This window comes from Magnolia sinica, chromosome 18, assembly GCF_029962835.1.
Source record: "Magnolia sinica isolate HGM2019 chromosome 18, MsV1, whole genome shotgun sequence".
NCBI classification, from domain to species: domain Eukaryota; kingdom Viridiplantae; phylum Streptophyta; class Magnoliopsida; order Magnoliales; family Magnoliaceae; genus Magnolia; species Magnolia sinica.
The window spans coordinates 32,534,640-32,548,425 of record NC_080590.1 but is presented as its reverse complement, the minus strand read 5'-3'; the positions used below and the strand labels follow the sequence as shown (position 1 = coordinate 32,548,425).

Sequence of the window (13,786 nt, the reverse complement as noted above, 5' to 3'; positions counted from 1 at the left end):
CAAATGTTTCGTAGGAGGGCGCCCCCATGGCATAGAGTCCAGACAATGAACAGTTCAGATCATTATCTAAAATGCAGTCTGGGGTGAAAACCTACCCCATATGGTAGCTCTGATACAGTGGACACCATATCCTGGAGATCATACAAATGAACGGAATATGCTAGTCATCATGAACAATACACGTGGCAGTGTTATATGTAAATCAGATTCGCTCATACGCAGGATCCTAGCCTAGCATGGGTGATGTAGGACAACTAACCACTTGCTCTAAAAGCTTGAACTGATAGAGCGTAGCGAATTAATCTATTTATCTCATGGCTTAGGCCCCAAATCCATAGGTTAGGTCCTCGGCCGAACCCTCCTCGTGAGCCCCAAATCCATGGGTTCTGCCCCCTCGTTAGCCCCAAGTCCATGGGCTCCGCCTCACACGAGTCACCCGCCTCACACGGGCCCCCAATCCATGGGTTATGCGGGCCGCCCACCCCGAGTGTGCCCTTGTATCCCACAGGGGACCTCACTCGAGCCCGGTGTGAAAATGCCCCTGCATTAATCACCCTGATGAGGACATCGTGCACACGCATGCCCGCACACCACCAACCCTATGCACGTACGTACGCAGGAGGAGGACCCCACCATCGATCTGGCTCGATGACGACGTCCAGGGAGGGCCTCCTAGCTAGAAGACAAGTTTTGGTTCAGAAAAGTGGGCCCGATAGTCAAGAAAAGCCCATCATGGGATCTCATGATCGTGGCCCACTCGTCAGATTGATTTCATATTTTAGATTTTGTTTATTGTTATTATTTAGAACATTGTGAACGCTTTAGATTTCTCTGTTTGGTTTTTATTTTAGTTTACTTCATCGCCAAGTAATAGGTTACGCACATGGTGTGAGTTTTGGGGTATAGGATTTTCCCTATAAATAGGCATCCCTTGTAGTTCTTTTAATTCATTGAAGTTAATAAAAAAATTTCTGCTTTATTTTTCTGCTCTCTTCGTGAGTTGTGGAAGAATTCAAAAGTGGGTGTGAAGCCCTCCCTTTTCGAAAGGCTAACTACCGTGGTGCAAAGCCACATCGATCCCGATTCACCCCCATCCTTCATCATCTTTTTTTCCGTCTTCCCCCACCATCCATACTTTAAATTCGTCCTTTTGTTGCATCAGATTTCTTCATTACAACAGGTTTTCAGATTTTGGCCCGCAAGCGAGCTGAAACTTCGACGGAGCACCACGCACAAACCGTACATTGGATCGAGCTGAGATTTGGGGGTTTTGGAGACCATCCCTGGCCGACCAGGGCCAAGGTGGGCTTTTTCTGAATAGTGGGCCCCACACACATGCGGCTGGGATCACACGCACGTCCGTCTGGCCATTGTTGATGTCCACACGTGAGATCGTCTTTTGGCTCAGGTTTTTATTCTCTTTTATCCTCTCATAGCCATTTTTCATGAATCCTAGCCCTAGATTACGTTTTCCCTAAGTTATTTGCCAATTTTCTTACCCTAGGGTTCCCCGAATTGGAATTTCTGAATCCCTTGGATTAGGGACTGATTACTATGCATGCGTGGATGATTATTTCTTATCTTTGAGTTTTGTTTGGTTCATAATTTGTATTGATCCAGCCCTATCATGTGTAGGCCTGGACCCGCATAGATTCCCTTTAATTGAGTGTTTGGACTTTCATGTGGGATATGGAATTTGTGTAATTGTTTCTGAACTAACATGATCTTAAGCCTGAAATCTCGCATATCATATTTAATTTTCATGTCCTACATCAAATTTGGTATCAGAGCCTAGGGTTCTTGTAGGGGAATTCACCGCATATTTAGGGTTTAGTTTGTTTGAGTCCTTCATGCATTTAGTCCATCATATATAGCTGAATTTTAGTAACGGTATGTAGTCTCCTTCATATAGAGTCTTGTAGGGTCATTTAGTTTTTTAGACACATATAGTTGCCATAGCAGGTCCTTAAGATTGAGTTAGCCTATTTATGCCCACACGTACGGGTTGCGGTTTTGGTTTGCACCCTACTCTAAACATGGAGCAACTACAAGAATCAATGGCCCAGTTAGGCCAGCAGGTGAGTCTATGTCTAAGTGCTTGGAACAACGCATAGATCAACGCCTTAACCAATTTGATGATCACGTAACTCAAATAGAGGCCTCCCTCAGGGCAAACCCCACCATTGGGGAAGATGTCCATTCTCAGGCAGGTTGTCAGGAGATTAGACAAAGGAATGGAGGCGGCCAAGGAGTTGGTCATGGGCGCGTACCTGTGCACCCACTCCGTGAGGGACATCATGACCAATATTACCCAGATGCGCAACTCCTCAAGGGAGTTAGAGTAGATGCCCCTACTTTTGATGGCCACTTAGACCCTAAAGCTTTTTTAGATTGGTTGGCGGATATGGACCACTATTTTGAGTGATATGATATGTCGGATGCTCGACGAGTCCGATTCGCCAAGATGAAGCTTGTGGGTCAAGCAAAGAGGTTTTGGGCGACGGTTGAGCGAAAAAAAAAGAAAGAGTGACGGAACTCCTAATAGTCCATTGGGGAGAAATGAAAGAAACGCTGAAAGAGAAGTACCTCCCTTTCTCTTATCGCCTGTGGTTGATTGAGGAGTGGCAATCTCTTCGACAGGGTTCCATGAGTGTTGTTGACTATATTGAGAAATTCGAAGAGCACTTGACCCACTGTGAGGTTGATGAGGACCCCGTACTCACCTTTGCTCATTTTAAAACGGGCCTCCGTCCTGACATTAGGAGAGAATTGTTCGCCAAAGACATAGACACTATCGAACAGTTGTACCAAGTTGTGTTAGATGTCAAGCAATACCTTAAAGCATCTGTGGGAAGGCGGTTTGACTTTCGCGAATCCGGTGCTAAGGCCAACCCCTCTGGGGCTAGACCTAACACGGGATTCCAAAATAAACCTTCCCCTAATGTTCAGCCCAGACCTAAGGATGATAAGGGTAAAAAGATTGTCGGGTCTAGTTCACGTGGAAGTGGGGCGACTAAGTGTTTTAGGTGTCAGGGGTTTGGTCATTTTGCTCACCAGTGCGGCACGAGAGGGCACCAAAGTACTCCTTATTGATGGGCAAGTAGAAGTAGTGCCTCCAGAGAGTGATAGTGAGGAGGAGGAATATGAGCCAGTCGGAACCCCTAGTAATGAGAAAGAGGGAGCACAAGAGTCTGTGACCCTCGCAATTGTGCGTTGCGCCCTGGCTCAAGCCAAGAACACTGATGACTGGCGCCGCAACACGATCTTCTACACTTATGCAAAATGTGGGGAAAAGAGCTGTAAGATGATCGTGGATAGTGGTAGTTGTGCCAACATGGCATCGACTAACATTGTGAGTCGTTTGGGCTTGAAGATGGAAGTCCATCTTCAACCCTATAGAGTCTCCTGGATTGATGAAACATCCATTCCAGTCTCGACCACTGTCTTGTCCCTATTCAGTTCGGATCTTATAAAGACACAATTTGGTGTGATATTGTTCCTATGGATGTGGGCCATATCATTCTGGGTAGGCCGTGGCTCTATGACAGGGATGTGACCATATTTGGTCATTCAAATGTGTGTACATTCTGGTTTGATGGCAAGAAGGTCAAGTTAAATCCTCTGCCACCCAAGAATACAACTGGAAAAGAGTTCACCACACAAGTGGTGTGAGCGGCCCAAAAGAAGTGAAGGAGTCGAAGTCCAAGTCCAAACCGCTCCATATTTTGAATGCCAAAGACTTTGAGCAAGAGACGAAGGTGGACTCGATGATATAAGCCCTTGTGGCTAGGGAGAGTGTACTAGAGACTAGCGTAGAGTTACCCACTGAGGCCATTTATGTAGTACATGAGTTTCGTGATGTCTTTCTTGATGATTTACCAAATGAGCTTCCCCCTATGAGGGATATACAGCATGTCATTGATTTAATCCCTGGGGCAACTCTACCAAACCTCCTGCATTACAGAATGAACCCGAATGAGCACGTTGAGTTGAAGAGGCAGATTGATGAACTCCTAGAGAAGGGTTTCATTCGAGAGAGCATGAGTCCGTGTGCCGTGCCCGCCCTTCTTACACCTAAGAAGGATGGCACATGAAGGATGTGTGTTGATAGTAGGGCCATCAACAAAATCACAATCAAGGATCGGTTTCCCATACCGCGTCTTGATGACATGCTAGATATGATGGCCAATGCTACTATCTTCTCAAAAATCGACCTCAAAAGTGGGTATCACCAAATCCGTATACGCCCTGGTAATGAGTGGAAGACGGCCTTTAAGACAAAGGATGGGCTATATGAGTGGCTAGTTATGCCTTTTGGGTTAACTAATGCCCCAAGCACTTTCATACGTGTGATGAACCAAGTGATGAGACCCTTCATGAGAAAGTTCCTGGTCGTATACTTTGATGATATCTTGATTTATAGCATGACTAAGGAGCAACACCTCAACTATTTGAGGCAGGTTTGTGGGATCCTTAGGGCCGAGAAGTTGTACGCCAACCTAAAGACGTGTGCGTTCTTGTCTAGTAGTGTGATCTTCTTAGGTTTTATTATGTCAGCCAAGGGCGTATCGACGGATCTCGAGAAGGTCAAGGCCATCGTTAATTGGCCTGAACCCCACAATATTCATGAGGTGCGTAACTTTCATGGCTTAGCCACTTTTTATAGGCGATTCATTCGAGGTTTCAGTTCCATTGTGGCTCCCATCACGGACTGCATAAAAAAGGGAGAGTTTCAATGGACAAAGGCCGCCTCGAAGGCCTTCAAGGAGATAAAAGTCAAGATGACCGAAGCTCCAGTCACGCGACTTCCAGATTTTTTAAAAGCTTTTGAAGTCGCATGTGACGCGTCAGGAGTTGGCACAGGAGGAGTACTTAGCCAGGAAGGGCACCCTGTCGCCTTTTTTAGTGAGAAATTGAATGAGGCGAAGCAAAGATATTCCACCTATGACAAGGAATTCTATGCAGTAGTGCAATCACTACGCCATTGGCGACATTACCTGTTACCGCAAGAATTCGTTTTGTTCTTAGATCACGAAGCCTTAAGATACTTAAACTCTCAGAAGAAATTAAGCCCCAGGCACGCTAAGTGGGTTCAATTCCTTCAAGAGTACACTTTTGTGCTTAAGCACAAGGTCGGTGTAGAGAATAAGTCCGCCAACGCGTTGAGTCGTCGAGTCGCATTACTCAACTCCATGAGCGTTGAAGTTACGGGCCTTGAGCGCATCAAAGAAGAGTATACTGAGTGTCCAGATTTTGGGGTTGTGTATACGTCTTTATTAGAGAGTTCGTCAGGAGCTAACAGTGAGTATTTAATTTTGGACGGGTATTTGTTTAGGATTGACCGCTTGTGCATACCACGCACCTCCCTTCGCGATTTTCTTGTCTGGGAGTTACATTCAGGGGGGGCCGCAGGTCATTTTGGTCGTGACAAGACCATTGCCCTAGTGGATGATAGATTTCATTGGCCAAGCCTCAAGCGGGACGTGGCTAAAATTATAGGGCAATGCCGTACTTGTCAACTGGCAAAGCAGAGGAAACAGAATACAAGATTATATACACCTTTGCCAGTCCCATTCATCCCTTGGCAGGACATCAGTATGGACTTCGTGCTTGGACTTCCCAAGACTATTCGAAAGCATGACTCCATATTTGTTGTCATGGACCGTTTCTCTAAAATAGCCCACTTCATTCCTTGTTCTAAAACCTCTGACGCCTCTCATGTTGCCAAGTTGTTCTTTAATGAGGTCGTCAAACTGCATGAGTCACCAAAAACCATAGTGTCTGACCGTAACGTGAGATTCATGAGTTACTTTTGGAAGACACTATGGCACATGATAAATACTAAGCTCCAATTTTCTTCAGCCTACCACCCTCAGACCGATGGCCAGACTGAGGTGGTTAATAGGAGCCTAGGGAGTTTACTTCAATGTTTAGTGGGGGAGCATACCAGTACATGGGACGTTTTACTACCCATAGCCGAGTTTGCATACAATAGTTCTGTCAATAGGTCCACAAGTCTAAGTCCTTTTGAAGTCGTTACTGGTTATAAGCCTAGGAAGCCTATTGATCTTATCCCCATGTCATTGACCCATAAGCCATCAGAGTTTGCAGAGTCTTTTGCGCATCACATACATTCATTGCATCAAGAAATCAGGCGAAAGATCACTACTAATAATGAGCATTACAAATTTTTTGCAGACCTACATAAACGTCTCAAAGAGTTCAATATTGGGGACTCTGTGATGGTCCGCATCAGACCCGAGCAGTACCCTCCAGGGCCCGTTCGTAAGTTACACGCGCATAGCGCTGGGCCCTTCAAAATTATAAAGCGAAACGGTCTCAATGCGTATGAGGTAGATCTTCCACTTTTCATGGGAATTAGTTCCACATTCAATGTGGAGGATCTAGTTGTTTTTCAGGGACTCACTGATACTTTGTCCGGCTCTTTGCCCACCCATCCTAATGCCCCAACCTTACCCTTTGATCTATGGCCTCTTCCCGACCTTTCATCCCAGCCTCTGCCTCCCATACCTAGCCTTCACACACCTAGAGAGGAAATAGAGGATATCCTGGACCATAAAATAATTTCCACGTCGGATGGCGGGTTTCAGAAATACCTAGTTAAATAGAAGTCACGCCCAGCTTCAGATAGTGCGTGGCTCATGGGGAGGAGCTTCAGAGACTTAATCCCGACATCCTAGAGCGGTTCAGGAGTTTTATTTCACCAGTGGCGAAATCTTCGCAGCCAGGGAGAGTTGATGAGGACATCGTGTACACCACCACCCCTACACACTTACGTACGCAGAAGGAGGACCCCACCATCGATCTGGCTCGATGACGACGTCCAGGGAGGGCCTCCTAGCTAGAAAACAAGTTTTGGTTCAGAAAAGTGGGCCCGATAGTCAAGAAAAGCCCATCATGGGATCTTACGATCGTGGGCCACTCGTCGGATTGATTTCATATTTTAGGTTTTGTTTATTGTTATTATTTAGAAAATTGTGAACGCTTTAGATTTCTCTGTTTGGTTTTTATTTTAATTTACTTGATCGCCAAGTAATAGGTTACGCAAATGTTGCGAGTTTTGGGGTATAGGATTTTCCCTATAAATAGGCACCCCTTGTAGTTCTTTTGATTCATTGAAGTTCATAAAAAAATTCCTGCTTTATTTTTCTATTCTCTTCGTGAGTTATGGAAGAATTCAAAAGTGGGTGCGAAGCCCTCCCTTTTCGAAGGGCTAACTACCGTGGTGCGAAGCCACATCAATCCCGATTCACCCCCATCCTCCATCATCTTTTTTTCCATCTTTCCCCACCATCCGTACTTCGAATTCATCCTTTTGTTGCATCAGATTTCTTCATTACAAAGATTTCAGCCCGCAGGCGAGCTGAAACTTCGGCGGAGCACCACGCACAAACCGTACATCGGATCGAGCTGAGATTTGGGGTTTTAGAGACCATCCCTAGCCGACCAGGGCCAAGGTGGCCTTTTTCTGAATAGTGGGCCCCACACACGTGCGGCCGGGATCACATGCACGTCCGTCTAGCCATTATTGCTGTCCACACGCAGAATTGTCTTTTGGCTCAGGTTTTTATCCTCTTTTATCCTCTCATAGCCATTTTCCATGAATCCTAGCCCTAGATTATGTTTTCCCTAAGTTATTTGCCAATTTTCTTACCCTAGGGTTCCCCGAATTGGAATTTCTGAATCCCTTGGATTAGGGACTGATTACTATGCATGTGTGGATGATTATTTCTTATCTTTGAGTATTGTTTGGTTCATAATTTTTATTGATCCAGCCCTATCATGTGTAGGCCTGGACCCGCATAGATTCCCTTTAATTGAATGTTTGGACTTTCATGTGGGATATGGAATTTGTGTAATTGTTTCTGAACTAACGTGATCTTAAGCCTGAAATCTCGCATATCATATTTAATTTTCATGTCCTGCATCACACCCTCGGTGAGGAGTCTCGAACACGAGACCTCCTGCTCTGATATCAATTTGATGCATGACAACTAACCACTTGCTCTAAAAGCTCGAACTGATAAAGCATGGCGAATTAATCCATTTATCTCATAGCTCAGGCCCCAAATCTATGGGTTAGGTCCTCGGCCAAACCCTCCTTGTGAGCCCCAAATCCATGGGTTCCGCCCCCTCGTGGGCCCCAAATCCATGAGCTCCGCCTCACACGGGCCCCAAATCTATGGGTTATGCAGGCCACCCACCTTGAGTGTGCTTCTACATCCCACAGGCCACCCCACTCGAGCCCGGTGTGAAAATGCCCCCGCATTAATGGATGGTTTGTCTCAAAACCTATCAAATAATTCTATCCATTTGACCTATGGCTGTTAAACTGGTTGTGGAATACAAAAACGAGGGGTATTGTCCTGTTGAGTTCTTACTTTTTCATGTCTACAAGCTGGTCCATTCGATACTATAGGGACGAGCCCAATCCAGAATATGAACCATAATGAAAATACCCATTGAACCAATCACAGGAATATCAGTTACAGTACCTATCAGCCAAAGAGGAATCCTTCTAGTAGTATCGGCCGTTTACCCCACTTCCCTCCACATTCCATCATAGTCAAATATGCAACGGAATAAACTGTACAAAATGTAATAGATGGTATTGTCCCATGGGTTTATTTTTAAAACATAAGCCTTCTGTCCTTGTGCCAGGATATGGGTGGACCCAATTGAGACATCTCTTTCCTATGTTTCTTATACGAGAGATGGCTCCACCATATTTCCAGCATGAGAGAGGAGATCTTCAAGTGTGGTAAGAGGAAGGACGCAAAGAGACTTTTGCATGTTTTTAGTGAGTGGAGGGTAAAACTAAAAAAAATTAAAATAAAATAAAATAAAAGAAGCAAAAAGCTAAAATAGGGAAGTCAACGAAGATTATGTTAATTAAGGGGGTTTGCTGGAATTGAAATTTAAAGGGGGGAGTAGTTGGTTTGAAAAATATGAGGGGTATTTGGTCCTTATCCCTTAAAACCACTTGGGTTGGGTCGACCTGTTGGTTTTTTTTTTTAATTACTTGAAACATTGTCTAGTGCTCTCTTGAGCAGTACTACCATGGTGCTGCACAAACTTCTATCATGCAAATGCATTAGAGTTAATTAGATTTCAGTATTGGCCATGACCAGTGTTCGAAGTATCGGTATCGTTACAAGTTTCGCTGGCCAGGGATACGAAGGCAATATCGATATCGCTGATAACCGGAATGCGGGGAAACATAGTAAAAAACAGTGGAATTTTCAGCAAAACTTCAAGAGATGTTAAAATGAACATATTTGCATATTTAGAAATAAAAAATTTGCAAAAAAGAATACATACATAATAAGTTTCCATTTAATGGGGCCTTAAAAGCATGTGATGTTGTAAGATATCAATACAACCATCCCATCCGGCTTATTTAACCATCCAACCTTCCATCCAAACATCCCTCGATATTGCAAAACATCAACAAGACGTGATATTTCGCCAAGAAAACATTAACAATTGGAAAGGAAACAAAATAAAAAATCGTCGATACGTTGGCAAAATTTTCTAATAAACAAAATTTTGATGATATCAATATGTTGGCAATACTATTGAAAAATCGTCGATACACTTATGATACAAGCATTACCTAGAATTTACATAGTCGAAAATATTGGCAATACATTGGCGATATTGATGCAATGGCAATACAAGCGACACCTAGAATTTACATAGTTGAAAATATTGGCAATTACATTAGCAATATTAATACGTTGGCGATATTTAGCAATACATTGCTAGTACTTGGAATTTTTTATACTACCAGCGTTATCGGTATCGCTGAGCTGGAGATAAAGATAATATCGGAGATAATTCGAACACTGGCCATGACATAATTCTTTCTTTTGCATTTCTAGTTGTTTTGGTAATGTTTTTGCAAGTGGTTCTATAGGATAATCTTTTACTCGCCTTTCTTTTCAGGAAACTCGAGCTACAAAGAAAATGAAGAGTCATATCCTATTAGGGCAGAAGAACAAGATCGACCATTTGATGGGATAGGAAGTTTAAGTACTTCGAGAAATGAAAAGCCAGATACAACCAGATACTTCGTCATTAAAAGCTTAAGCCATCATAATATTCAACTATCAATTGAGAAAGGCATTTGGGCGACACAAGTTATGAATGAACCAATTTTGGAGGAAGCCTTTCATGTAAGAATTCAATTTAGTCACATCTAATGTTTAGAATCTCAATTTTGATGGTTCTTAGATTAGTGTTTGCCCTTTTTTGCAGAACTCCAGTAGAGTAATTCTAATATTTAGTGTCAACATGAGTGGCTTCTTCCAAGGGTATGCTCAAATGATGTCTTCAGTTGGATGGAGGCGAGAAAATGTTTGGAGCGAATCAAATGGTGGGAGTAACCCTTGGGGCCGCACTTTCAACGTCAAATGGCTTCGATTAAACAACTTGCCCTTCCAAAAGACTCTTCATCTCAAGAATCCATTAAATGATTACAAACCTGTCAAAATTAGCAGAGACTGCCAGGTGTTCTTAGATTGTGCCTCTGTTCTTTTCGTTTCTTTTTTTTATTTCTTTTTTCTTTTTTCTTTTTGCATTAAAGAATTGTTGGATCCTGATGCATGCACACATGATTATCATCCTGATGCGCTGGTTCCATACAAGTGAGTTCATCGTTCAGTGATCCAGACCATTGATCTGATGAGTCCCCATTGTGGATGTGGGTGCCCTGGAAAATCCAGCCATCCGAACTTGGCCTTTTCCCAACCATTGGTGTAGTTTTTTCTTGTTTGTTTATTTATGTTCCATATATTGAACATTTTAGATCTTATCTGGAAGATTTTTGGGTTGCCTGATAAGATCGATGATCAGGATAACTGAACCATGAGTTCCTTGGGTACAGAATGGGCTCATTGGTGCATTATTTCCATCCTGATGCTTCCGGAACCCAAAAAATCTCCTTGTATCATACCTTGACGAACTACAAGTTTGAATTTATGGCAAGCGATCATGTGTTTTCTTTGCAGGAGTTATCAGAAGATGTTGGTGAAGCTCTCTGCAGGCTCATTGACGGAAATATTGATGTGGATGGAAAGCTGAAGAGGTACCGATAATAGCTTCTCTATTTAGTTGGGTACATTTCAAAACCATATATAATTTCTTCAAGCTTCTCTGTAAGTTTATGCAGGAATAGTGATTTTAGGGATGAATTCCTTCTAAAAAGACCTTGTAGAGAGATTGCAGTTCCTTTGCAAGACGAAGATTATGCCTCTGTCTCTTCATCAAATATGGCATGGGCTAGAGCACCCATTCTGTACCCTTCCTTGTTGTATCAACAATCCATGCTAGCTGATTCTCATAATGCTCAGAAAATGCATGGAATGTCTTCTGGAGTGTCTCTTCCTGATCATTTACCCACCCACTTGGAGGTACCAAATGTTTCACAGATGAAGCATTCTCGCGTTCGTGGGAATTCGATTAACAGACGAGATAAGAGGGATCCAGTTTTACAACTTAATAAAAAGGATCTATCTGATGAGAGAAGCCCCCTAGCTGATTCCATGTCCGAGGAAGATATTCTTGATATGGTAATGCAGTTATATCTTGGTGCCTTATGTTCCTTTGGATTGATTTTGAAGCTTTACTTGATACTGTGAGGGATTTATCAACTGACATGGAAGCCATTGCATTTGTGTAGAAATGGTACTCATGATCTTGTTATTTTAGATCATGTATTTGATTCTGCATTTGACATCTCAATCTCAACTCATGCTGATTTCTAACTGCCCAACAACCTGACCATACTTCTAAAATATTTTCCATTGAGTTTTGTAGCATGAGGCATGCATACTTCATCTTGGAGGCACATCTCCATCACATCCACTCAGCACAAATTTTATTAGAAACATCCTCATCAATCCTCCCATCCTTTTGAATAATAGAGCGAAGGTAATGAAATACATTGCATTGGGGAATCTCTTCACCATCAATTTTAACTAAAATGTTTTGTCTATGACTGCTTTCACTAAAATTGCATTCCAAATACTCCTCTTGATTCTGTTAGTTTTTTTAATCTTCCTCCAAACCTCCAATTTAGCATTTTCCCCTCTCTATTCTTGTTGATCAACACCATGTCATCTGCAAACAACATAAACTAAGGAGAGGTCCTGGGCACTAGCAGTTAATCATCTACAGCAAGTGCAAAATGTTAAGGGCTTAGTGTTGCCCCTCATGAAGATTGACTACTATTGGTAACTCAACAGTCCCACCACAAGCAGTTCTCACTCTTGTAACGTCATGCATGCCTTTATTGATGTCAATGCATCCAGTGTTTCCATTGTCGACGAAAAAGCAATAATATCGCCGATATTATCGTTGTCGCTGGACCGGCAATACCAAAACACCAAAAGATTCATTTCTCTTCCTAATGTCGACGAAATATCGGCAATATTTTCGATTTTATTGGGAAAAATATATTTATAGTTACTAGCGACAACTCTCCCTACTATTTCAAAAAATCAAAATAAATATAGGAAAAAAAAAAAAGATCTCTTACCTTTTTTTTCTCAAAATATGCCTGCGGGAGTGGCTTTCGGATGGATTTGGTGGGCCAATCATGGTCGATAGCGCCAGATTTTCAAAGGTAAGAAATCCCCTTTTTTTCCCTCTTTGAAAAGAATAGATTTGAAAGAAACCCAATATTGGCGAAGTTGAGGGGGATTTGGGTTGGGATTTGAAAAAAAAAAAGAGAGAAATTTCAAGAGAGAGACTCGGGATTTTTTTTATTTTATTTTATTTTTTATTTTTTTTACAGAAAAGACGATTGAAATCGTCATTTGAGGTTTTCCAGAGAAGATGAGATGAAAGCTCTCTCTCTCTCTCTCTCTCTCTCTCTCTCTCTCTCTCTCTCTCAAAAAGAGAGTGAACTCAGTGCGACTTCAGCTTTAGAAAAGATGGTGCGGCCTTCATGGTGAGGCCCACCTTGATGTATTTATTTTTTATCCATGTCGTCCATAGGTTTTTCCATATCATTATAGGACACTAGCCCAAAATTAAGCAGATCGAAATCTAAGGTGGACCATATTCTAAGAAAGAGTGGTGGTTGAACCTCCACCATTAAAAACTTTTTCGAGCCCACAGTAATGTTTATTTGTCATCCAAACTATTGATAAGGTCATGTAAACCTGGATGAATGGAAAAGAACAAATATCAGGTTGGTCCAAAACTTTTGTAACCCATGAGAAGGTTTTAATGGTCAATCACCACTATTTCTTATGTGATGGTCCACCTAAGATTTGAATCTGCTTCGTTTTTGAGATTATACCCAAAATTGATTTTTAAAAATAGATGGACGGCGTGGATATACAATAAATATATCAAGGTGGGCCCCACCATAAGTGTCGCACTGTCTTGGGTCAGGCCAGGGCTGCCACTCTGCTCCCCTTACACCATTGGAACCACTAAGTGGGTGGGAGTCAGTAGTGTCCACCTCGATGTATGTACTACACATCCACACCATCCATATGTTTTTATAGATTATTTTAAGACATGGTACTAAAAATGAATCAAATACAAATCTCAAGTGGACCGCACCAAAAGAAATCGTGGTCATTGACGACCACCATTAAAAACTTTTTAGGGTCCACCATAATGTTTATTGACCATCCAACCTATTGATAAGTTCATACAAACCTGGATGAAAGGGAAAAACCAAATATCAGCTTGATCCAAAAAGTTTGTGGCCCCCAAAAGGTTTTTAACGGTCAACAACCACTGTTCG

The 13,786-nt window shown here is 42.5% G+C and overlaps 1 protein-coding gene across 6 annotated transcripts in view; it reads left to right on the top strand.

Moving 5' to 3' along the window:
- Positions 1 to 13,786, top strand: part of LOC131233838 (YTH domain-containing protein ECT2) — a 62,578-nt gene that overhangs the window by 44,431 nt on the left and 4,361 nt on the right. For 2 of the 6 annotated variants that reach the window (XM_058230649.1, XM_058230651.1), the window contains exons 3-6: positions 9,970 to 10,199; positions 10,282 to 10,533; positions 11,034 to 11,110; positions 11,174 to 11,594. In XM_058230649.1, coding sequence (XP_058086632.1) covers positions 9,970 to 10,199; positions 10,282 to 10,533; positions 11,034 to 11,110; positions 11,174 to 11,594 — 980 coding nt within the window. Of the gene's footprint in view, positions 1 to 9,969; positions 10,200 to 10,281; positions 10,534 to 11,033; positions 11,111 to 11,173; positions 11,595 to 11,841; positions 12,444 to 13,786 lie in introns of those variants that run through there. The other 4 variants (XM_058230652.1, XM_058230650.1, XM_058230655.1 and 1 more) reach the window with 4 other exon arrangements.